Here is a 26,900-nt window from a genome sequence, read left to right on the forward strand (position 1 = left end):
TTCTTGTAGGACTTTGATGGTTTCACGTTTTAAATTCAAGTCTGTAATCCATTTTTAGTTACTTGTTGGGTGGAGGATAAGAGAAGTCATTTCATTATTTTCCATTTTGATGTCCAATTTTCCAACACCATTTACTGAAGAGACTGTCCTTTCTCCGTTTGGTATTCTTGCCTCCTTTGTTGTAAATTAATTAACCACATACATGTGGGTCTCTTCTTGTCTCTCCATTCTCTTCCATGGATCTGTAAGTCTACTTTTGCCAGTACCAAACTGTTTTGATCACTACAACTTGGTGGTATAGTTTGAAATCAGGGAGTGTCATAGACTCTAAGTCTCAAGTACTCTCTTGTCCAGCAAGAGAGCAGGACACAGGATTAAAAGAGAGAGACGGCTAATATCCAGGAAAAAACAAGAGCCCCTAATAAAGGTCCTTGTCCCGTGTTTATTAAGATCAGAAGGCTTACAAACGAAGGCTTACAAACAAAGGCTTACAAAGAGACAAACTGAGAACATTAACTTGGGGATGCGAGAGAAAAGGAGGGTTTTGAAGATACACGGTGTTTAGGGTTTTGGTCAATATAAAATCCTGGCACCTGGCAGATGGGCAGATGGTTATTAACGGCAGGCAGAAGGTGCCGTGTCTGTGTATCTTAGCTGGCCCAGGGGATGAGACAGATAGGGGGGATAACCTCAGGGTTGACAGGCCGCCTTTTCTTTTGTTAACCATCTCTGCTCTGGGCTGCTTCACCCGTAGCGCAGTGGTCTGTAGCCCTATTTACCTGTTTATCTAACTTGGTCCTTTCCTCTTGTGAAAGCAGATTTCTGCTCTAGTACTAAATTGGGGGCCATTTTCATCCTGATTCCTAATCTTGCTTACCTCATATACCTTTGTATTGGGTGCCTTTGCTCCCCTGTCTGTTCTGGGGCCTTTGCCCCTCCCTCTCTATTCTGGGGTCCCTGGCCTGTCCCTCCTTTATTCTGGCCATCTTATTTTGTTTACCCAGGCTTGGGTGAGGTCACCCCATGGCTTTGTAATTCTTTATGCCTTGTTAACCCATCGGTGCAAGCCCAGGGAATTTCTAAGCTTATTCCCCACAAGGGAGCTTGTTGCCTACAGCGTTATTCTTCTTTTCAAGACTGCTTTGGCTGTTCAGGGTCATTTGTGGTTCCATACAAGTTTTAGGACTGTTTGTTCTGGTTATGTGAAAAATGCCATTGGAATTTATATAGAGATTGTATTGATTCCTTAGATTGCTTTGGGTGGTGTGGACCTTTTAACATTTGTTCTTCCCATCCATGAGCATGGAAGGTCTTTCCATTTATTTGTGTCTTCTGTTTCTTTCATCTGTCCCATTGTCAGTGTATGGTGTATTGTCACCTCGTTGATTATATTTATTCCTAGGTACTTTATTCTTTTTGATCAAATTACAATGTCTCTTTCTGATGTTACGTAATTTGTGTATTAGAAACAGTACAGAATTATGGATGTTGATTTTGTATCCTGCAACTTTATTGAATTCATGTATCAGATCTAACAGTTTTTCCATTAATTCTTTAGCTTCCTGTATGTAGTATTGTTATGTTCAAATAGTGACACTTTTACTACTTTACAATTTAGATACTTTTTTTTTCCTTGCCTAATTGCTGTGGCTAGGTCTTCCAATGCTGTGTTAAATAAAAGTGGCAATAGGGGGCGGCCTTGTCTTGTTGCTGTTCTTAGGGGAAAAGCTTTGCTCTTTTTTTCATCGAGTGTGTTGTTAGCTGTAGGAGTGTCCTATATGGGCTTTATTATATTGACATATGTTTCCTTTTTACCCACTCTCTTGAGAGTTTGTTTTTTTTTTAATTTTTTTTTTCAATGTTTATTTATTTTTGGGACAGAGAGAGACAGAGCATGAACGGGGGAGGGGCAGAGAGAGAGGGAGACACAGAATCGGGAACAGGTTCCAGGCTCCGAGCCATCAGCCCAGAGCCTGACGCGGGGCTCGAACTCACGGACCGCGAGATCGTGACCTGGCTGAAGTCGGACACTTAACCGACTGCGCCACCCAGGCGCCCCTCTTGAGAGTTCTTTAAACCAGATATAGATGTTGAATTTTGTTAAATGCTTTTTCTCCGTCTATTGAGATGATAACAGGATTTTTAACTTTTAGTTAAGTGATGTACCACATGGATTTGCAGACGTTGAATCATCGTTACATTCCTGGAATAAACCACACTTTATCATGAGTTATCATCCTTTTAATGTATTATTGTGTTTGGTTAACTTTTTTTTTGTTTGTTAACATTTTATTGAGGGTTTTTGCATCTATGTTTATTAGTGATATTAGCCTGTAATTTTTTTGTAGTCCATTGCTCTACCACTCAGCTATATGGCCATGACCTGTAATTTTTTTGTAGTGTTCTTGTCTGCTTTTCTTACCAGGCTGACACTGGCCTTGCAAAGGGTGTTTAAAAACTTTCACTCCCCTTCAGTGTTTTGGAAGAGTTTGAAAAGGATACTTATTAAATCTTGTTTGAATGTTGGGTGGATTAATCCACTACCTATATATTTTTCCATTGAGATTATTACTCTCATATTTTTTGTTACTAATTACTGCCATCTTTTCAGTTTAAAGAAATTTCTTTAACATTTATTGTACATCCAGTTTAGCAGTGAAGTTCTTAGCTTTTGCTTATCTAGAAAATTCTTTTTCTTTCATTCAATTCTTAATGATAACCTTGCCAGGTGGAGCATTCTTGGTTGGAAGTTTTTTTCCTTTTAGCACCGTTGAATGTGTCATGCCCCTCTCATCTGCTAATGTGAAGAAATTGATGGTAGCCTCATGGGGTCTCCCTTGTATGTGATAAGTTGTTTTTTTTCCTTGCTCCTTTAGGGCTCTCTCTTTATCCTTAAATTTTACCATTTTAATTATAATATGTCTTGGTCTAGATCTCTTTGGTTTCATCTTATTTGGAACTTTGCTGGCTTTTCTGTCCATTCCCTTGCCCAGATTAGGAAGTTTTCACCCCTTATTTTTTCTGATAAGTTTTTTTGTCCCTTTATCACTCTCTTCTTCTAAGATCCCTATAATGTGGATATTATTCTGCTTGATGTTGGCCTCCACAACTTTTAAGATGTATTCACTTCTTTTAATTCCTTTTTCTCTTTGTTGCTCTGTCTGGGAGAATTCCGTTGCTTTGTCTTCCAGTTCACTGATGTGTTCTTTTGCTTTATCCAGTCTGCCATTAAACATCTCTAGTGTATTTCTAGTGCAATTATTGTATTCTTTAGCTCTGTGACTTATGTTTGGTGCGTTCTTATACTTTTTATCTCTTTTTTTTTTAATTTTTTTTTAACGTTTATTTATTTTTGAGACAGAGAGAGAGCATGAATGGGGGAGGGGCAGAGAAAGGGAGACACAGAATGTGAAACAGGCTCCAGGCTCTGAGCCATCAGCCCAGAGCCCGACGCGGGGCTCAAACTCACAGACCGCAAGATCGTGACCTGAGCTGAAGTCAGACGCTTAACCAACTGAGCCACCCAGGCGCCCCGATTTTTTATCTCTTTGTCGAAAGTCTCATGTCATCATCCATTCTTTGAGTTCTTTATCATCCTTATGACCATTTGACTTCTGTATCAGGTATATATTTGGCTTTGTTTCATTAAGTTCTTTTTATGGAATTCTGTATTTTTCATTTGGAATGTATTCCTCTATATCCTCATTTTGCCTGTGTGTATTTCTCTGTACTGGGTGAAACAGCTTCAAGTCCCATCCTTGAAGGAGCGGTCATATGTAGGTCATTCGTGGATCCCAGGTGCACATTCTGCCATGAGCACCAAGACCCGTACTCTGGGGGTGAGGAGTCTGTGGTAGAACCCTGGCTGCAGTGTTAGGTGGGCGGGACCCCCACCGAGCTGTCCGTCGGCCACAGCTATGGGGGAGAATGAGAGGGGAATCACGTGCCCCCAGATGGCTGTGATAGGGCCACATTGAGAGGGCGTGAGGTGCTTGCCTGGCTGTTAGATATGTGGCTGTGTTACCGGGGGCAAGACACTTACCCTGTCACTGTTATGCAGCTGTAGCACAGTCGGCTGGGACCACACTTGGCAGTGCTAGAAGGATAGAGAATGATTGCCAGAATTGCACCTGCTAGTGTCGGCATTAGCAAGGTGGAATGAGATTGCAGAAATGATGCCCACAGTGCTTTGTCCCCAGTAAGAGTCCCAACTTGTCCCTGTCTTTCCAGCTGTCAATGTAAGATTAGCAAGTAGGTCTCCTTCACCAGTGATCTAGGTGCTGTTCAGACTGCTGCTTTTGCACTTGGTCTGGGGTGGGTGTCTTCTTCAGGAGCTGTCTTCTGTTCCAGATGTTTCTGTTTCTCCTCCTTAACTATTCATTGCTTTCCAAAGCCCAACATTTGCAGGGCTGTGTCTTTGGTATAGGGCCCAAGGTTTGGGGTGCCTCATGGGGAGGAAATACTTCTCTGGGGAGGTCCCTCCAGATTGTGGGGTTTTTAGCAAGGGATGTCTACCTCTTCTACCCATCTTGAGGCAGCTCTTGTAACCTGTGTTTGAGGAGGCACCGTTCATCAAGTTTTCAGAACTTTTTCCAAGGACATGATTCCATATGTAGCCATAGATTTGTTGTGTTTGTGAGACAAGTTGAGTTCAGGATTTTCCTACCCTGCCATCTTGAAATACGTCCTGCTAACGTTGTTTTAATAATTACCTTTTTTCAGTTTTTACAGTTTTATTGAAGTTAGTTGATATTTAGTATCAGCACATTTAGAGGGTATGATTTGATAAGGCTTTACGTACATATATATATATACATACGTGTATATATATACCTGTTAGAACCTCACAACATCAAGATAATGAATATTCCCATCACTCCTGAAGTTTTCTGTAACGCTGGAGTCTCTTCCTCCTGTCCCCCCTCCCCTGTCCCCTTCCACTACTGATTGCTCTTTTGTCATTTGCAGATTCATGTGTATTTTCTAGAGTTTTACTTAAAAGTATTATACAATTAAGTACGCCCCTCTGTCTGGCTTGTTGTTCAGCGTAATTATGTTGGTTGTGTGTATCAGGAGTCTGTTCCATTTTCTTGCTGAATGGATGTACCACAGTTTGCTTATTCATTTTCTCCCTGAAGGACGTTCCTATGTCCAGCTTGAGGCTTTACTAAAGTGACGCTGCCACTCATTTGAGAGGCTGCAAATACATTTTTTTTTATTTGTGTGTTTGGATGTGTGTATATAACATAATATGTTTGTCCGAAGTTGTATATAAAACATTACTATGTATTATTCATAATTGAGTGTTCAGCCTCCTACCTTGGTATTTAAAACTGGTATATTTTTCTAGTCCCAGTAAAATTGAAACATCTTCGTTGAAAGGGAAGTTCATATCTAATTTGCTTAATTAGATTGTATAAGCTAGGAGATCTCCTGAAATTTTAATTTCAGGCTTTCAATATATTGCCTTGAAAAAATGGTGATATGAGTTCTTAACATGGTGGAGTGAATGTACATTTCCTTTTTGATCTTGAGTGAAATCTCATCTCACAAATCACAGTTTGGTCTTGTGTGTGAGCAGCATAAATATTTTTATTGAAAGACGTGAGAGACGTAGAGGACGGTTTTTTCCTTCTTATAAAAATAAAGATAAACTTCCGATGTTCTTCCAGAGCCCATTCTCACGTGTGAGTGACTGCTTCCTTTCTGCGGCATGTGGGAGTTGAGCAAGGCTTGTTATACCTTGTTGCACTGGGGACGCACCCTGCGGGAGTGTGAAGATCTTAGGGGCGGGGGTGAGAGTACTGACTGAGGAATATTTTAAGGGTTCCCCAGTTACTGTTGATAAAAGACATAATACTTGAGCTGAAGTTAAAAAGTATTATTATGTAATAAATTTCTATTTATTTCAACTACAAATAGAAAAATATATAGTGTATATAGCATGAATATATGTGAAAACATTATAAGTTACTTCATTTTTTGCTAAATTGTATTGTCTGGGAAAATGATTCAAGCTTTTTTTTTTTTCTTTTCCAGTCTCTCCACATTTAACTGCCTTTTCTTGTTTCTTGGGGTAGCTAGATCCCTGTGTGCATTATTGAATAAAAGTCATGATAGCCAACATTCCTGTCTTGCTCTCATTTTAAAGGGTTTCTAACATTTGATTATAGATTTTAATATTTGCTGTGTTTTGTGGATACCATTTTTAAGGCTGCATTAATCTGCTTGGGCTATTTTAACAAAACACAGATCTTTCTTGGCTTACGGTGTGATGTAACATCTTGGTCAACCCCTCATGAGCTGCCAGTATTGTAAGTGGGATGCGTTTGATACACCTGATCTAGTAACATCATAGCTTCCCTCGCCTCCGTTAAGTGTGCTCAGAACACTTACATCAGCCTACCATCAGGCAGTCTTACAATGCGAAACCTATTGTAGAATAAGGTGTTGAATGTGCCGTGTAATCACTGAGTCCTGTTCTGACACTGAAGAACACAACGGTTGTGAGTGTGTCCGTTGTTCACTTTTGGGATACCCTTGTTTACCACACTGCCGCCAGCCTTGTGAGAGAGCATCGTGGCGCCTGTCCGGAGCCCAGGAGAAGATCAGAATTCGATACGTGGTTCCTACCGAGGTAGGATGTATCACGTTGGCATCATCGTCAGGTTGAAAGTGTTCAGTCGAGCTGTCCCAAGATGCGGCCATCTACCACAGACAGGGCAGCTGAAACTACAAAATGTATTTTTTCACAGTCCTGGAGGCTGGGAGTCTGAGATGAAAGGGCCGGTATGTTCAGTTTCTGGTGCTTGTAGATGGCAGTCTTCTCACTGTGGCCTCGCATGGCTTTTCCTCTTTGCATGTTTGCAGATAGACCGAGGTCGATTGAGAGCTCTCTGCTGTCCCTTCTTCTGCGGAGACTGGCACTGTCAGCTCAGAACCCCACGCATAGAACTTCATTTAGCCTTAACTGCTTCCTCACAGGCCCATCTCCAAATGCTGGGGACGCGAACTTAACTCTGAATTTCGCTGGGAGTGCAGACACTCAATCCACAACATGGGTTCAAGGAGTTTTCTGCTTTTCTTGATGATTCCGTTAGCCTTCGCTGCACAGCCAGCCATCCCAAAACTTTGTGACTTGAAACAGTCATATTTATTGCGTGACTTTTTTTAGGATTCTGAGGGGAGGCTGCGTAATTTCTCCGCGTCCATCTTTGGCATTGCACATGAGGCTGCCCACATCTGCGGGGCTGACGGGGCTGGGAGGCCTGAGGCAGCCTAGTCATGTGTGCAGATGACCCTGGCTCCCGGCTGGGGACATTTGGTTTGCTCTCCCAGAGGCTGGTGTGCTGTTTCAGGGCCCCAAGGCCAGAGTGGGAACTGCTAGTTTTCTTCAAGTGAAGGCTTTGGAAGTCACGTGTCGCTTCTGCAGAGGTCTGTTAGGCAAAGCGTGTCAGCAGATGAGCCAGCTTACAGGTGGTGGGGCAGACCCTCTAGGAGCAGGCAGAGCAGAGGATTTCCATTGCGGATTCCAGTTTTTCCTCTCCTCCATTTATGTGGTGAATTATATTTCCTGTGATTAAACCATCCGTTCAGAATTGTCATGTGTGTCTTTTTTAGAGGTTGATTGATATTTATTTGTGTCTGTGTTCAGGATTAAAATTGATCTTTGGGGGCGCCTGGGTGGCGCAGTCGGTTAAGCGTCCAACTTCAGCCAGGTCACGATCGCGCGGTCCGTGAGTTCGAGCCCCGCGTCGGGCTCTGGGCTGACGGCTCAGAGCCTGGAGCCTGTTTCTGATTCTGTGTTTCCCTCTCTCTCTGCCCCTCCCCCGTTCATGCTCTGTCTCTCTCTGTCCCAAAAATAAATAAACGTTGAAAAAAAAAATTAAAAAAAATAAATAAATAAAATTGATCTTTGAACATCTTTTATTTCTGGTAGTGTTTTTCCTAGTCTCTGTTACTTGACTCGAGGATCGCTGCCTCGTTTCTAGTCCCTGAGGGGTTCGGGTGCAATCTGAGCTCCTGTGACGTCAGATCCCTCAAGTGAACTGCTGGTGTCTGCGGTTAAGATGGTGGTTTTTAACTTTTCATTTAATTTTTTAAACTATGCACCTGATTTAGTTTTGCTGTTATTTCTTGAGGCTCTTTTATTAGTTTATATATTCCTAGGAATTTCTTTTGGCCAAATTTGTAACTTTTTATGGCATAAAACTATCCAAAATAATCTCATTAATGTCTTTTAGTCACTCCTGTATCTGTAATTATATTCTTTTTAAAATTGGATTTTAAGGGGCACCTGGGTGGCTCAGTCAGTTAAGCATCCAACTTCGGCTCAGGTCATGATCTCATGGTCAGTGAGTTCAAGTCCCACATCAGGCTCTGGGCTGACAGCTCAGAGCCTGGAGCCTGTTTCAGATTCTGTGTCTTCCTCTCTCTCTGCCCCTCCCCCACTCACTTGCTCTCTCTCTCTCAAAAAATAAACATTAAATTTTTTTTAAAAAATTGTATTTTTAAAATAAACTTTTAACTCATTTTATCTTTATCTTATATCACCCAGTATACTCAGAAATCTCATGATTTTATTAGTCCTTTCAGTAAACTTTTTTTTTTTCAAGAGAGAGAGCATGAGCAGGGGAGGGGCAGGGAGAGAGAGAGGGGGAATCCCAAACAGGTTCCCTGCTGTCAGTGCAGAGCGCGATACAGAGCTGGAACTCAAAACTATGAGATCATGACCTGAGCCGAAATCAAGAGTCAGACACGTAACTGAGACATCCAGGTGCCCGTGACTTTTGGTTTTTTATCTGCTCTCTTTTCTATCAGTTGTCTTTTCATTAAATATTTTTTTCTCCTTTTACTTCCATCTCCATTTTCAACTTTGTTATTTAAGTTTGACTCAGTTTTAAACTTTGTGTCTTTTTAAACATAAGCCTTTGCTGCTGTAATTTTCTTCCAGCGTCTCATTCACTGAAGTTTGATGGTGTTGATGTGTGCAATGTTCGTGATGATGGTGTTTCCAGCAGCCCACACTGTCAGCCCAAAGCCGTGGTGGAGCAAACCGTGTGTCCCAGTCATTCCAATCTGGGTTTCTAGGTCTTAATGTTGGAACTCTGACCCTTAGGAACTGGAATCACATAGGGGACATTTTACAGAGTGATTGACCAGTATGGCTTACAAGTGTCAAGGGTATGAAAGCCTTTCCTTGACTGTCATTGTTTTGGGTGGGACTACAGATAAATTGCAACTCAATACGATCCCAGATTCTCCTCAAACAGAAAAAGGACATTCGTGGAAAAATTGGTGAGGTTGAAATAGGGCTTGTAATAGCTTAGTTGGTAGTACTGTGCCTTTGTTAGTTTCCTGGTTTTGATCATTGTGCGCTGATTGTAAGATGCTGACGTAGGGGGGCACGGTGAAGTCTCTGAAGGGAGTTCTCTGTACTATTTGTGCAACTTTTCTGTCAATCTGAAAGTCACGCATAATAGCAAGTAAATCAGCAACGCAAGCTCCAGGCCCTTTCGGAGGGGCTGATGTCACAGGGCAGATGCTGCCTTCTGGATGCATAGGTCTAGATGAGCTGCACCACCATGGTTCACTCGGGGGCGTGGAATCACGGTATTGTATGCATGAGACTGTGAGAACGCTGCACTAGCCACACTGGATTAAAATAAAATACTTAATGGTAAAAATACAGACTTCCCTTAATGTTCCAGGTACTTCAGTCATAAATCTTAAAAGGTTTTTTGTTGATTCTGTTGTGTAATTGTGGTTTTACACGTGCTGTGTTACAGGATTTCTCCAGGTGTTTCGTCTGACGCATCCCTGGAAACAAATATGTAATCTGTTCAGTTTCTCTGAAAGTCCATTTTCTCATCTGTAAATTGAGAGTGTTTGTTTTCAAATATTGTATTCCCTCTCATTCCAAGAAGGATGACACCAGAGGTGACTTAGAAAATGGAAGCAGTCTGTCAGTGTAACATTAGTACTGGACAAAGTCAGCCACAGAGAAGACAAGGGAAGGAAAGGAAAGCCAGGGAAGCATTTTATGCCAAGAGAAGGCAAAACGAACAACAAAGTAAATGTGTTGTTTGTGGAGAATCCCACCCGTTTGACACCATTTTAATGGAGTGTTAGCAAATAAAGTACTTTTTAAAAAATATTTATTTATTTTTGGGAGACAGAGGGACAGAGTGCAAGCAGGGGAGGGGCAGAGAGAGAGGGAGACACAGAATCCGAAGCAGGCTCCAGGCTCCGAGCTGTCAGCACAGAGCCTGACGCGGGGTTTGAACTCACAAACCGTGAGGTCATCACCTGAGGCAAAGTCTGACACTCAACCAACTGAGCCACCCAGGCATCCCTAAAGTAGTTTTTAATTGGTTTAAAATGTAAATAATGGGAAGATTTTATTACCTGTGCTTTTTAAAAAGATAAATAAATATGTGAGATTTTGTAAAAACAAAAGATGGTCCACAATTCTAAGTTATAGGTCTATTCTCATGGTAAAAATATATCATTATGTATTTGAACTCTCTTTTTATTAATCTGTTTGTTAAAGATTATAGTATATTATCATAGTGTTATTAGGAAAAGCAAACCTCACATATTGTTTTTCTAGGACAGAAAGCATGGCCTTTTGAGCTGGCAAGTATTTTATTCTTAGAATAGTTTTTAGCATCTTGTAAAAAAGTTTGCATCTCTTTTCCTTTAGACATCCCTTTGCATCCTTATTTGTTTTCTGACTTGTTTGACAAATTTAAAATACAAATAAGTGATAGCGAATGTTACCAGAGTTAAAATAGCACTTCTTCTGACTACCAACTAGCGGTGTTTTGTGGTGTGGCAAAGTTGATGAATTAGCTGCTGTTGTAGGGTTCAGCTAGAGCAAATGAAAATAATTTATCAGAAAAACAAAGAAAATGAAACCCTGAATCACCATGATTTTTTCAAGATTGTAGAATCAATCAAAAGCTCTAGAAGTAACTTGAGTTTTACAGCATGATGGTGGATGTTTAACAAACAATTGAGTAGTGTGTTGATTTTGAAAGATTTATGGCCCTTATTTTGTTAAGAACTTTACTAATACAAGCATCCAACAAATATGAAATATAGCCCAATCTGTTCAAAAAGGAAAAACAATCTACATCTTTCAAATCTTGCAATCTACATCTTTTATTTTTCAAAAAATAAAACAGAAATGTAGTCAGCATGCTGCAAAGGTTGGTGTTAAAAATAGTAGCTTTGCAAAACACATGCCTCTCGTTTTGGGTTTATTTTATGTCAGAGAAGCACTGAGAGCATAATTTTGACACTGAGTTGAAGTGCTTGTAAAGAGCAGCCCGCAGATACCGCGCTGATTTTGTACCCACCCCGATACCTCCAGCCCGGTATCAGTACCCTCATTACCTCTGCCTCGTTGCTGGAGAAATAGCAAATCAGTTATCGTTGCCGAAGCCCACGTCACAGAGCACGGTGTTAGGAAATGTGTGTGAGTGGATTTCGATGGGGATCAGCAGAAAGTCGCGGAAGGGGCGCCCCCAGTGGGAAGCACTGTGTACCTCGCCTGGTTTGCACCCCGCCCCCCTGTCTGTGCGTCTTTCATTAGAGTCTTTGTGCAGAGGAAACGTTTACGTGGCAACTTAACGTTAATACAGAGCACAAAAACTTGGGTTTGTAATGATTTGTACCAACAAATAATTACTTAAAATTGTTTTGCTCTTTGATGTAGTGTGGTATGCTATTTACTATCTTTCCTACCATTGCCTCTTTTCAGAAAAACGATCTTTAATCAATCAGCATGTTGAAATTATAAAGTTGAGTCAATCAAACGAAATATATTTTTCTTTATTTTTTAACTGCTTAAGTAAATCAGTTACATGTTAAGGCAATTGAATAAAGATAATGGGATTAAAACTTGTTTATATTTAGTCTCTATTTTTATAAAACAAATATAGCTATTTTTGGACCCATACTATTTCTCTCTTTTCAATTTTTTTCTGCTTATTATGTTTTTATTTTAGGTTATTTCACAGTTGAGGATCTTGGGCAGATCAGTAACAGCTGGTTGCAAATTTGATAGAGAAATCTGGTCTAACGAACTGTCCCCTGTCCTCAATCTCTGGAAGAAACTAAACCAGGTTAGTACTGGAACAGTATTCGGATCGGGCCCCCTTTTTTCTCCCTGTCCTTTTTTTCCAGTTTTATCCCCAAATTTTCCCTGATGGTAAAATTCTGTGTTGATCTGCCTCTTATGTACACCAATGTCCTGGAAGGAGGTGGGAACATAATAGTAACAGAAGCAGATCAGCCCAAGAAGCGGGGTGACCGGTGTGATTGTCACATCCTGGTGATGTGCCAGGTCATCCCCTGTACCTGCTGTACGTCACTGTATTCGCTGCTTGCCTTGTCTTTCCTCTTTCTGTAAAGTCAGCGCCTGCTGGTGAAGGTGGTATGTTTCACAGGACTCACAGTGCTGAGGAGAAACAGTTCATCGACTGGAACCCACTTAGTTTTGTATTGTAGGGTAGTTACGGTAGATGATAGAGTAGTTGCTCACGAGGCAGTCGTTAGCATATTGTGGTTCCTGTTCTTATTGAATAGGGATTTATTCTTTCTAATTCAAAAACAAAACTATACAGTCCATCAGTTTAGTGTTAGTGTAAAAATGCCTCTATCTCAGGTCTAACCTTTTAAAATGAGGGATGTCAAATAGAGCTAATTTCAGAACCTATGAAAAAGGTTAAAAGCTTCTAAAAATTCAAAATCCTCAAACCTTATAGTATTGTGATTTTGAGTTGTTATGACATTCTCAACACATGGGGATCATCAGGAATCCCAGGGAGCACTGACCCCAGCTCACCGGGATCACTGCTTCCATTCGGATCGCCCCAGTGGTAAAGCTTGACACAGTCAGTGTGAGGGGCGTCTAGCAGGGACAGCGCTTCATGCCCTGGTGTCCTGCGCCGTGCTCCCCTCTGCCCTGGCCGTACAAGGAATCACCTTGCTCGTATTCCTGATATGGAGTCATGGTCCTGATCCGTTCTTTGTACTGGTTCACAGGAGAGTTACTATTCTTAAACCAGCCTTTGCTTTCCTTTAAATTAATAACCAGGAGGGGAAGTGTGGGAAGTTAAATGCATTTAGTGCCACAGTCCTTTATTATACAGGGAAATTTGACTGCCTTTTTCCCTCAGAAGGCTTGATTTTACAAAGAAATTGTATTTTATAATTTTGGGATTATGTTTGTATTGTTTGGATTTAGCTTTCTGAGTGGTGTTTACATTGTTTGAAACTAAAGAAAGAAGGAAGTGGAAAATGACCATGCATTTTGGGTTAATTTGCAGCCTTTATGAATCATGAACTGGTTTTATCATAAACTGCAACAGAGGCAGGGAAGAACAAATGACTTCTGCTTTGTGAAGTGAACTTGAATGTGAGACATCACTGAGAATGGTTGGCCAGCACTCACATCTATAAGTGCATAGGCACTAAGCGTGTGTGAACTTTCTTTTGTGTGAAATGTAGTCCTGGCACTGGGAGCTGCGGGAGAGTCAGCGTCCTCTCAGGTGGCATCAGATGGGTGGGTGTGGAAGAGACAGGCGTGTTCGACATTGCTCAAGGTCTGTCTGGATCGAGCATAAGGACCACTTTCCATTACGAAGACAGGATCAATGGGGTATCTCAGCCATGCTGGATGGCAATTTCAAGTTCTTAAGGGTGTGTGTGTGTGCGCCACAGAAAGAGAGAGAGCAAGCGAGAGAGAGCACAAGCATGCTACCAAGACTAGAAACAGACCTCACAATCTGTTGCCTTGGGTAGTTTGCACACGTTAACAGTATTTGTTCTTTGAATCCATGAGCACGGGATGTTTTTACTTTTTCCTTCCCGTGCCATCCTCAGTGTCTTTCATCATTGCTTTCCGGTTTTCACAGTACAAGTCATTGACCTTCTTGGCTAAGTTTATTCCTAGGTATTTGGTTATTTTTGGTACGCTTGTAAATGGCACTGTTTTCTTCATTTCTCTTTCTGTTACTTCATTGTTAGCGTAGAGAATTGCACCTGATTTCTCTATGATTTCTTATCCTGCAACCTTATTGAATTCATTTATTGAGTAGTTTTTTTGGTGGCGTCCTTTGGGTTTTCTACATATGGTATCGTATCATCTGCACATAGCGGAAGTTTATTTCTTCCTTATGAAGTCAGATGCCTTTTATTTCTTTTTCTTGTCTGAATGCTGTGACTGACTTCCAGTAGTGTATTGAATAGAAGTGGTGAGAGTGGGCATCCTTTGTCTTCTTCCGGAACATAGGCTAAAAGCTCTCAGTTGTTCACCCTTGAGTACGGTGTTACCTGTGCATGTTCTTATGTAAGGCCTTTATTATGTGGAGGTATTTTCCCTCTAAACTTGCTTCCTTGAGGGTTTTTATCATGGACGGATGTTGTACTTTGTCAGATGCTTTTTCTGCATCTATTGAAAGGATCATGTGGTTTTTACCCTTTGTCTTGTTGATGTGGTGTATCATGTTGATTGATTTGTAAATACTGAACCAGTCTTGCATCCCAGGAATAAATCCTCCTTGGTTGTGGTGAATGATTTTTTTAATGTGGAATTGGATTCAGTTTGGTAATACTTTGTTGAGGATTTTTATATTGATGCTCATCAGAGTTATGGGCCTATAGTTCTTATTTTTCTTGTCTTTATCTGGATTTGGTGTCAGGGTCATGCTGGGCTCATAGAATGAATATGGAAATTTTTCTTCCTTTTCTATTTTTTGTAGTAGTTGGAGAAGAAGAGGTATTAACTCTTCTTTAAATGTTTGGTAGAATTGATGTGTGAAGCCATCTCGTCCTGGACTTTTGTTTGTTTGGAGTTTTTTGATTACTGATTCAGTTTCACTGCTGGTAATCGGTCTGTTCAAATTTTCTATTTCTTCCTGCTTCAATTTTAGGAGGTTATGTGTTTCTAGAACTTTATCCATTTCTTCTAAGTTGTCCAATTTGTTGGCATATAATTTTTCATAATATTCTTTTATAATCCTTCGTATTTCTGTGCTGTCAGTTGTTACTGCTCCTGTTTCATTTCTGGTTTTGAGTCCTTTGTGTGCGTCTCTCTCTCTCTTTTGATGAGTCTGGCTAAGAGTTTTCAAAGAACCACCTCCTGGTTTCATTGATCTATTGTTTTGTTAGTTTCTATATCATTTATGTCTGTTCTCATCTTATATTTTCTTCCCTCTATTGATTTTGGAATTGTTTGTTCTTCTTTTTCTAGCTCCTTTACGTATAAGGTTATTAGGTCTTTTTACTGAGGAAGTTCACTGTTAATCCAATTCTTATTTCTCTGTAACTGATTAATATTTTTCCTCTAAGAATGTTCTGTCTCTTATATCCTTACGTTTTACCATAGTATAAATAGGTGTGGATTTGTTTGTATCTGTTTGTTTGATAATCTGAGCCCTTGTAATTCCAAGTGCCAGCCTTTGTACTGGAACCTGTTTAGCTCCGTTTCCAACACCAGCTGGACTCCATGCTGTGTCATATCAACTACCTTGCTATCCGTGACTGTGGCTTCATATTGCTGTTTTTAGCCCTGAAGTGGTGACGTGTTGGACAGTGATCCATTCAGGGCGGTGGTAAAGTCAGCAACCCTGAATTGTCACTTGCCTCGCCCCAGCCTGGGGCCCAGCCCTCTTTGGCAGTGGGTCACCGTGCCCTACTGTTTACAAGGGTCTCCCAGATGTTCCCATTCTCAGGGTCCCATCTTCTGGTGTAGTGTTCTCTTGTTGTGTCCAAGACAGGATTCGCAGGTGGGACATAGTTTGCTCTCCTGTCTGGAAAAAAGCGTAACTTTTAAAATTTCATTCTAATTTTGGTTTGTAAGATAAATATAGATTATTTCAAAATTACCATTATGTTAAACTCATAGTGGCCATATTAATGTAGCAAGTATCTTACACTTCATTCTGCTGCAATTTGTTTTTTATCTCTTCCGTTTCTTTCCTGAATTTATTGTCATAATTTAGACTTCTGTTCTCTCATATGGATAACAGAGAACTCCAGATTTGACTCTCCTTCTAATAGATACTTTCTCAAATCATATTTCTTATTATTATCACATTAATTTTACTAAGGGAAAAAGAATTTTTCACCACATGGCTCCATATCCAACCTTACTTCTAAGCTTCTTCCACAGTCTAGCAGACCTGAGTGCTGTGTGCACAAACCACCTCAGATTTGTGTATGAGGAGTTTCCGAGGGCTGTTTCCATATCCTTGAATAGGCTCGCCATGCCAGCCACCAGTGATGGCCAGATAAGATCCCTGCATTTTACTCCTTTCCCTCTCCATGTTTCCCAATACTAATTTATAACTTGCACAACAATTCTCATGAAGGTCGTATTTTAAACCAGGCAAATTAAGATGTGGCCCTTAGGAATAGGAATTCTGTTTTGTAAGAGTTTTGAAATTTATGCATATAAATGTTTCAAATGCAACAACTTAGTACTACATTCCTTTTTTAGTTTTTCATCATTATTTGTATGAGGTTATGGTTAATTACTAGCTAAACTTAAAGGTTAACTATATCTAAGCAATAATAATAATTTTTTGAAAAGTAATTATAAGAGAGTCACCCAGGTCCTAATCTTTTCCCATTAAATAGGTAGGAGACATTAATTGAATCACTTCTGGACTCTATGTTAGCTTTTTCTTAAAAAGGGACGTCAACCTCTTCTCTGCATTCATGCATTAACTCATTTTTCATTCATCAAGTATCTATTGATGTTTCTCTTAGATGCTATGTGCTATGGTTTATTAAGATTTGATAATAATACTCAAAAATAGAGGTATTACAATGTTTTGGGGGAGCCCAAGTGAAGGAATGCTTAATTCTGCTGAAAGGAAGCCAGGGAATGTTACACGATGAGCAAGAAATCCTCTCGGTTAAAGACAAGGTGTGGTGTCGCAGAGAGATGGAAGAGTGTGCCATGTCTGTTAGTCTGACCCGTGAGGGACAGGAATGCTTGGAGCAGAGTGACTGGATGGACAGTCAGGACTCTTCTGCAGGACCGGGTTGCAGTGGGTACACGTCATTCGCCAGTGCTGTGGCAACGCGAGCGTGTAGCAAGAGAAACGCGTCCAAGACATCTCCCAAGTACAATCCATCCCTGTAGGACTCTGGTGCCGATCTAATAAAAAATGGATGTGAACAGTTTGGAAAGCATGAACTCTTCAGACATTAAACTTTTTTCTTCTCAGTTCTTTAAAGATTTGTAGCTTTGTAAAACTTAGTATAACAAGCCCTAATGGTCCTGATACCATGGCCGTATTCAAGATCTTTTCTTAATTTAGTCTTTCATGCTTGAGGTGGAATCTCTAAATTTTTAGTGACTGTATTAGTGATTATATCTATTTCAGGAGAAAATGCACATAAATATGTAATTGTAACTTTCAGCAGCAGTTTGTTAATCATTAATTTATGTCACATCATTTTTTAAGTAGTTCAGATGCATAATTTAGTAACATCTCTTATTTTGTGACATTTTTCTTAGGATTTCTGCTAAAAATAGTAACTTGAAAAACAATTTAATGAGCAAAATACTGAGAAGTATAACAGATAGAGAAGCCAGTTTCATTCAATATTATGCATGTTTGCATTTGAAAGATCAGTTCATGCTTTGAAATTTTTATTATGCGTGAGCTACCTCTCATCAATTTTTAATACCTGGTTGATGGTGACAACTGATGAGAATTACTGACATTCTGACCAATTTACATCTCCTTTACATGGCTTGAGAACTCCCACGACCTCTCACTGAGATTACCCACATGATAAGAGGTACACAGAAAACTGCCTCTTTTAGGCTGGGAGAATTGTTGGGAAAAAAATAGGTGATGGAATTTTTTCTGAACAATAATTGAACCTGTTGATCTGGTAACTATTTTACTATTTCTTTTTTCAGATGGTAGATTGTATGTTTGTCAAATTAATCTTTTAGGCCCAATAGCTTAATTTTAAAATAGTGCATTGCAATTAAAGTAAAATAGAGAATTCTAGAATAAACAGTAAGACTAGTACTTTCTTATATTCTTAAACTAAAATTATCTTTTAAATATATTATTTCTTCTCAGACTGCTTTTCGACTTTCTTCCCTTTTAATTAAGGTGAAATCCTATAAAATATGATGACTATGTCCTAGTTTTAGAAAATTTAAGGTAGGGAATATATCTATAATATATACCTTTGTTGGATAAAAACATTTCTCAGTTGTACTTAGAGCTATTTTGTTTTGTGGCTTTTTTTTTTCTTCCTAAAACATCTAAAATTCAGCAAGTATGATCTCCTGTCTCATTGATTCTCCAGGTGAAAGATGTCCTTTGGAATTTAATTCTTAGTAAAGCTTTACCCACCACCACTCCCACTCTCCTTCCCCTAGACCCTGACAGGTTTCACTCCTTTTGACAACAAGGAATGTGTGGCTTACATTAACTTAGATTCTCTCTGTCCCATTGCAGACAGCATCGTAGAAAACACACTAGGTATTTCAACAGATGATTTAATACAAGGGAATTGGTTATACATACGTTGCATGGCCAGAAAAGACAAAAAGGAAGAGTTGGAAGCACATGTTTGCAAGAAGCAACCACCTTTTGTTTGGGCTGGGGGACAGCAGGGAGGAGTCTGGGGTGAATGGCAGGCAGAGCCCCGTGGAGGGGCCCATGGAGGGGCAGGGACTCAGGTGCAGGAGGGCGCTGCCCCCTCGGAAGTGCTGGAACCTCTGTTGCTGGGGGTGCTGTAGGACTGGTGCCGGGAGCACCCCCAGGAGAAGCCCCTGGGTTTTCCCTTCTCCTCTGCAAATTCCACGTGGCTGAACCTCATGGGGCCTCAGCTGGCAAGAAACCCTCAATTTGCGGGAGTCTCAGCCCGGGCATCACAGAGCTACAGGAAGAAAAGCAAAGTGGGCAGATGGGAGCTGAGAAACAACCTCCCTTCCACAAGCCAGGCGTGTTCTTCGTTCGTTCTTCTGTTGTGTTTGCTTCTTGACTGGGTGTTTGCTTCAGTGATCCCCCTCCTCCTATTCCTAATTTAAACACTCTTGCAACTGTACCCCTCAAATTTTTACTTTTATGTTTTCATTGCTACTCACTTTTAAACAGTTTCTAAGTTGTGTTATGACTTCTACTTCTTTCATGCGTTTTTATTCATAAGTGGCTCTCCTGGTTACTTTTAGTCGCAGATTTCTACTCTTTGTGATCAGAGAATGCTGTCCTATGACACGTATCTGTGAAACTTGTTGAGACTTGCTTTATGGCCCATTATATCATTATGAAACATTTTTTTTGTGTTATCTTTGAAAAGAATACGTGTTCTGCTGTGGTTGACTGCCATGTTGAAATTATGTTAAGTTTTTAAACTTTTTTTTTAATGTTTATTTTTGAGAGAGAAAGAGCATGAGCAGGGAAGGGGCAGAGAGAGAGGGAGTCACAGAATCTGAAGCAGGCTCCAGGCTCTGAGCCATCAGCACAAAACCCCATATGGGGCTCGAACTGACCGCACCGAAGTTAATCGCTTAACCGACTGAGCCACCCAGGCACCCCAAAATTAAGTTTTTTAAGTGTTTTGTTCACGACTCCTACATTTATAAAATGGTTTTTTACTGTCACTTTTTGAATTATGTAAAATCAGAACACTATCTCTTGATAGGTTAAACTTAATCATTGTAAAGTAATTTTCTGTAACTCTTAAAGTGTTTTTCTTCTTATATTAGTAAATCTGTATGAACCTTCTTTTAATTATTCTTGGTTAGCTCTATCTTAATTCATACGTCTATTCTCAGCTTTTGGACCTTTTTATATGTGTGCATCTTACAAAGAGCCCATAGGTGGTCTTTTTGTGATCTTTAAGTGGATCATTTCATCTATTTAATATTACTTTGGATTACTTCGTATTATTATGTCTTGTATTTTTCTTCTTTTCATTCCTTTGTTAATCTTCCTTTGGACTGATTGTTTTCTCTGATACCTTTCTCTCAGAGTTTACAAATTGTACATGCTTTCTACCTTTTTAGTGGCATCCTAGTTTATCGTACCAAGTTAGCTTATCAAAGTTAATGTAAATATATTTACTTATATGGAAGAGAATTGAAGAAGCTGAGGACATTATACACAACCCCAGCCTCATGTGGAGTTACTGTTACGTGTTTCGGTCTTGGCTGTTGTTTCCACTTCATGCTTGTTCTGACCGGGTCCCATGCCTTCACTGTCCTGTACTCCTTCCTGCCTCCAGGACATTTCGGGTGAGTGTCCTCCCCTTCTTCCTGAAGTCACAGGAGTCCTTTGGTGGGAAACTCTTTGCATCCTTATTTCTCTGAAAATGCTTTTAATGTATCCTCTGTTTTTATATATTTTTTAAATGTTTGTTTACTTCTGAGAGAGAGACCGAGCATGAGCAGGGGAGGGGCAGAGAGAGGGAGACACAGAATCCGAAGCAGGCTCCGGGCTCCGAGCTGTCAGCACAGAGCCCGATGCGGGGCCCGAACTCACAAACTGCGAGATCATGACCTGAGCCGAAGTTGGACATTCAACCAACTGAGCCACCAGGCGCCCCGTCCTCTGTTTTCAAATGTTTATTTTTCCATATTAACAGTTACTGTCTCATTATATGGAAGGTACAGTGAGATGATTCTGCTCTTTTCTGCTCTCTGCTTTTGCTGCTAAGAAGTCCATTTTTGCTCCTTTGATTTATGTTTACTTTCATACTGCTTTTAAGATCTCTTTGCCTTGGTTTTCTGCAGTTTTACTGAGACTCAGCATGGATTTGTTTTCTTTCTCTCTTTAATTCATTCACTTTGAAATCTTGCTTAAGATTTAATGGGCTTTTGAATTTAGATTGCTCCTGTTCATCTGTCGGCAAGGTCAGTTGGACTCTTCACTCTGCTCTATTCCTCCTCTTCTGGAACCTGAGTCAGGAGTCGGCCCACCCTCTTCTCTTTATTCACCGTGTGTCTTAGTTCTCTTGTTTCCCACTTCCTGGTGTCCTTGTGATACATTCTTTTTTTTTTTTTTTTTTTTTTAACGTTTATTTATTTTTGAGACAGAGAGAGACAGAGCATGAATGGGGGAGGGTCAGAGAGAGAGGGAGACACAGAATCTGAAACAGGCTCCAGGCTCTGAGCTGTCAGCACAGAGCCCGACGCGGGGCTCGAACTCACAGACCTCGAGATCATGACCTGAGCCGAAGTCGGACACTTAACCGACTGAGCCACCCAGGCGCCCCATACATTCTTAATAAACTCTACACATGTGTCTTCCTGTCCACTCCCCCTCTACTCAGCCAGATGTAATCTAGTATGGAAGTTATACATTTTAACCCTTACTATTTTTATTTAATAACATTTTTAATGCTTATTTATTATTGAGAGAGAGAGACAGAGCACGAGCAGGGGAGGGACAGAGAGAGAAGGAGACACAGAATCTGAAGCAGGCTCCAGGCTCTCAAAACAGAGCCTGATGCAGGGCTCGAACCCGTGAACCATGAGATCATGACCTGAGCTGAAGTGGGAGGCTTAACTGACTGAGCCACCCAGGCACCCCAATAATTTTTAATTTTTAAAAGTTTGTTTCTTTTCCAGATGTTCTTGTTGTTTATTTTAAGAATCTCTGTCAGTTCTAGAAACATTTACCATAATTGCTTTATGGTTTGTTGTGATTATTCCTATATCTGAAGTCTTTGTGGATTTGATTCTTCTCTACATTGTATATGATAATTTGATGGCAGTGCCTTATTTACTTATATAGTATTTGGGTTTTTGTTAAGCCGTGACATGTAATTATTTTGGTAACATGACTTACAAAGGAGCTATTTGTAGCCTGGAATTAAAACGTATTGAACCATTCAGTTTAGAATGTAGGCTTAGGGTTTGGTTTAGGTTGGGTCAGCATCATGCACCCTTCAAATACTTTGAGATACCTCTAGTCTGGAACTATATAAATTAAATTATCCTCTTGAAGTTCATTAGAACCTCCAAAATCATGCATACAAACTAATGTTAAAGTTCCAACTGTGACAATTATTTTTTGAGGAGAGAGTCCTACATATACACTCACCACTCCACAGTTACTACCAAATTTTGATACGCACTTTCCCTCATAGTCCTTGGGGCACAGGTGAAGGCAGTTTATCTCTCTTTGACTCTTCTGCTGAAAGTGTAATCATTCAGGATTTTAATTGGGGGGGAGGGGGCGTCTTTTATCCTCTCCATTGACCAGATAGTGGACCTCATGTCTGGTCTCACAACCCGTGATTATAAATATGAAAGCTCAGGGTCACCAGCCCCAGTGACCTCAGGGCCATGCTTGTCGTTGTCTCACTTGCAGTGCTGGCGCATAAAAAACCCTTTCTAGATTTCTCCGTGTCACCCCAAAAAGAGCCTGATTCTTATTTCACATACCATGAGAATTAGCTTTGTAGACATTTGTCTACAAAATTACTCTGAACAAAAGGGATAATAAAACCTCTCTTATTTCTCTGAGAGGACCACAGGTTAGACCTTGACTCACTTCCTAAGCCCCAAGATGCTGGAGAGACCAGAGCATTATCTCTCTGGGTTTTTGAAGGTCAGAAGGGATAAAGCCCAAAACTGAGTCATCTCTTAGATCACTTGGCTCCTGGAGAGATTTTATTTGCACACCACAGTGTTGGTTAGAATTCAAGCCCATTGCATCTCCTAGAACTCCGTCTTTGGAGGGGAAGAGGAAGTCTGTAGAAGCAGAGCATGACCGGTCTCCCGTCCCCTGTGTACCTCACCCAGGGGCGTCTGGCTCACCTGGCCACCCCAAAAGGAAGGCCTTGGTCAAGGTACAAGGACAGTAACAGCACACTTATTTCTTATTGTGAGGTAATTAGTAAGTGATATCTCTAATCCAGAATACCTTGTGTTTGCATTTGGGATAAGATTAATAAAGATGAAAATTGAATACTCAGCACTTCGTTGTTTGAATAATTCTTCCTTCTCTCAAGGTTGCTTTTGGGTGTGTGGAAGAACATGCTTTAATGTTTCATTCAACATAGTTGTTTACGGCAGAAAATAGAAGCTGAAATTCTCTATTTCTTACTTTGAGCGGTTGCAAAAACCATGTGTATGTGTCCTGTAAGTGACTGCACTTTGTGGACTGTCCTTCTCTGTTAAGTAATGCATTCAGTGTTGGAATGGTTTCTCACTGGCTCTGTGCCCTGACCGTTGAAACCTGAGTGCTCCATTTACCCTGAAAGTCATGAACCAGTTCGCTTGCTGCGTTAGGATGTTGGCTTTTCTCAGACTTGGAAACAACGCGCACTCACACCAGCATCTTGTGCTCTCTTGTGTTTCTGAGAGTCTGTCGTACACATCAGCAAACCAAAGCATTTTATTGTCGTGAAGAAATACCTCATTTTGAGGAGGGCGTGGATGAAAAGACTGCTCAGCCAGTTCGAGATATTCAGATCCAGTGACGTTTTTTCCTCGTTCGGAATCCACTCTTCTCTCTCTGCTTTTTGAATTGCTGAAACTGTTAGTATGTAACAAGATAACTTCACATGGAAAGTCATGGTGCACCTGGCACATGGTAGAATGTTAGTCATTCCTGTCCTTCGATACCGTGGTCTGCGTTCAGTCTCTCAGTGTGCGACTTGTGGTTCTGTCATCCTTTCCTTGTCTGCTGCGTTCCCCTGGCACAGTCACGGGGCAGATCGCCTGTGAAAGATTCTTGCCTAGGAGTCAATACGGTCTTGTTAATGTTCTGTTTTGTACAAGGGACAAATGGTTTTTCAAAAAACACGTACCATGTTATTGTGCATACCCACGTTTGATGTGAAAATGGCTGCCAGGGAACCTATTGGTAAGGACAGCGGGGAAAGGGCCATTCACAGCGACATCCGCCAGTGCTGTGCCTTCCTCCCAGGGACCGCTGCTGGGTTTGCTTTTGTGGACATCTTTGGTTGGTACATAAAAGCTATGACATTTTCGAGGCGCCTGGGTGGCTCAGTCGGTTAAGCGTCCGACTTCAGCTCAGGTCATGATCTCGCACTCCGTGAGTTCAAGCGTCACGTCGGGCTCTGTGCTGACAGCTCAGAGCCTGGAGCCTGTTTCAGATTCTGTGTCTCCCTCTCTCTGACCCTCCCCCATTCATGCTCTCTCTCTGTCTCAAAAATAGATAAACGTTAAAAAAAAAAAACCCTATGACATTTTCAAGGCATTAGGAAATTAGCAAATAATTTATACCTGAAACAAAAACTCCTTTCTTTTTTTTTTTTTTTTTTATGTTAGCTCTCCCTAGCTTCCTGTCGTTTTCTTCTCAGAAGATGTAACAGCTGCTCCCCTCCCTTGTTGTTCAACCTTGGCCTTGCTTGCTGTCAGTGTCACTAGCGGGGCTGCCCCTGTACTTTAGTTCTTCAGCAGTTTATTGGGTGATGACACCCACCTGTCCTCGTTGAGCTCTGCTTGCTCCATTAATAATTATTGTAACTAATCGTAACTGAACTAAATGAAACTAAATGGATCTAAACTAAATGAAATGAGCATTAAGACGTGGCTGAAGCAGAGCCCCCGAGTCTGGCTGGCAAAAGTGGAGGGGCCCGATGGAGTGTGTTCCGACAGCAAGCAGGGCTTAACATCTGAGAGGTTATAAGTTAACAGCTCTGCTCAGAGAGTGGGAAGGCTGGAGGACAAAGGGAGGGAGAGTTGCTGAGCCCCGGGACGACAGAGCTCAGTGTGGCAGGGAACAAAGGTGCTCGCCAGCGCCATCTCCCTCGCCCATCCCCCAGCCAAAATCCCAAAGGGAACCAGTTCCTGCCAGGGAACTTGCTCGCTCCACGCAAACACCCAACGATGTGCTTCTGCAGAGCCACCCCTCCGGCAGCGGGTCTGACTCCCTCCCTCTGCCACAGGGTCCCTCCTGAAGTGGATCACCTAAGGAGAATCGAGCCAAGCCTGCCCCTCCCACCCCCGTGCACCTTGCCTACCCACCCCAGCTAATACGCCAGATCCCCAGCATCACAAGCCTGGCAGTGTGCAAGTCGCCCAGACGGGCCACGCCACCCCACAGTGAATCCCACCCCTAGGAGAGGGGAAGAGAAGGCACACACCAGTCTGACTGTGGCCCCAGCGGTGGGCAGGGGGCAGACATCAGGTCTGACTGCGGCCCCACCCACCAACTCCAGTTACACACCACGGCCCAGGGGAAGTGCCCCACAGTCCTGCACCGCTCCAGGGACTATCCAAAATGACTAAATGGAAGAATTCCCCTCAAAAGAATCTCCAGGAAATAACAACAGCTAATGAACTGATCAAAAAGGATTTAAATTATATAACAGAAAGTGAATTTAGAATAATGGTCATAAAATTAATCACTGGGCTTGAAAACAGTACAAAGGACAGCAGAGAATCTATTGCTACGGACATCAAGGGACGAAGGAACAGTCAGGAGGAGCTGAAAAACGCTTTAAACGAGATGCAAAATACAATGGAAACAACCACGGCTCGGATTGAAGAGGCAGAGGAGAGAATAGGTGAACTAGAAGATAAAATTATGGAAAAAAAGGAAGCTGAGAAAAAGAGAGATAAAAAAATCCAGGAGTATGAGGGGAAAATTACAGAACTAAGTGATACACTAAAAAGAAATAATATACGCATAATTGGTATCCCAGAGGAGGAAGAGAGAGGGAAACGTGCTGAAGGGGTACTTGGAGAAATAATAGCTGAGAACTTCCCTGAACTGGGCAAGGAAAAAGGCATTGAAATCCAAGAGGCACAGAGAACTCCCTTCAGACGTAGCTTGAATCGATCTTCTACACAACATATCATAGTGAAACTGGCAAAATACAAGGATAAAGAGAAAATTCTGAAAGCAGCAAGGGATAAACGTGCCCTAACATATAAAGGGAGACCTATAAGACTCGTGACTGATCTCTCTTTTGAAACTTGGCAGGCCAGAAAGGATTGGCAGGAGATCTTCAATGTGTTTAACAGAAAAAAATATGCAGCCGAGAATACTTAATCTAGCAAGTCTGTCATTTAGAATAGAAGGAGAGATAAAGGTCTTCCCAAACAAACAAAAATGAAGGAATTCGTCACCACTAAACCAGCCCTACAAGAGATCCTAAGGGGGATCCTGTGAGACAAAGTACCAGAGACATCACTACAAGCATAAAACATACAGACATCACAATGACTCTAAACCCGTATCTTTCTATAATAACACTGAATGTAAATGGATTAAATGTGCCAACCAAAAGACATAGGGTATCAGAATGGATAAAAAAAAAACAAGACCCATCTATTTGCTGTCTACAAGAGACTCATTTTAGACCTGAGGACACCTTTAGATTGAGAGTGAGGGGATGGAGAACTATTTATCATGCTACTGGAAGCCAAAAGAAAGCTGGAGTAGCCATACTCATATCAGACAAACTAGACGTTAAATTAAAGGCTATAACAAGAGATGAAGAAGGGTATTATATAATAATTACAGGGTCTAACCATCAGGAAGAGCTAACAATTATAAATGTCTATGTGCCGAATACGGGAGCCCCCAAATATATAAAACAATTACTCATAAACATAAGCAACCTATTGATAAGAATGTGATAATTGCAGGGGACTTTAACACTCCACTTACAGCAATGGATAGATCATCTAGACGCACGGTCAATAAAGAAACAAGGGCCCTGAGCGATACATTGGACCAGATGGACTTGACAGATATATTTAGAACTCTGCATCCCAAAGCAACAGAATATACTTTCTTCTCGAGTGCACATGGAACATTCTCCAAGATAGATCACATACTGGGTCACAAAACAGCCCTTCAAAGTATACAAGAATTGAAATCATACCATGCATACTTTCAGACCACAATGCTATGAAGCTTGAAATC

The 26,900-nt window shown here is 41.1% G+C and overlaps 1 protein-coding gene across 8 annotated transcripts in view; it reads left to right on the top strand.

Annotated features, from left to right (window-relative positions):
• DYNC2H1 (dynein cytoplasmic 2 heavy chain 1) overlaps positions 1 to 26,900 on the top strand; it is a 347,574-nt gene that overhangs the window by 231,250 nt on the left and 89,424 nt on the right. For all 8 annotated transcript variants that reach the window (XM_043579184.1, XM_043579187.1, XM_043579185.1 and 5 more), the window contains one exon: positions 12,015 to 12,131. In XM_043579184.1, coding sequence (XP_043435119.1) covers positions 12,015 to 12,131 — 117 coding nt within the window. The remainder of the gene's footprint in view (positions 1 to 12,014; positions 12,132 to 26,900) is intronic.

This window comes from Prionailurus bengalensis, chromosome D1 (assembly GCF_016509475.1).
Source record: "Prionailurus bengalensis isolate Pbe53 chromosome D1, Fcat_Pben_1.1_paternal_pri, whole genome shotgun sequence".
In the NCBI taxonomy this organism is placed as follows: Eukaryota; Metazoa; Chordata; class Mammalia; order Carnivora; family Felidae; genus Prionailurus; species Prionailurus bengalensis.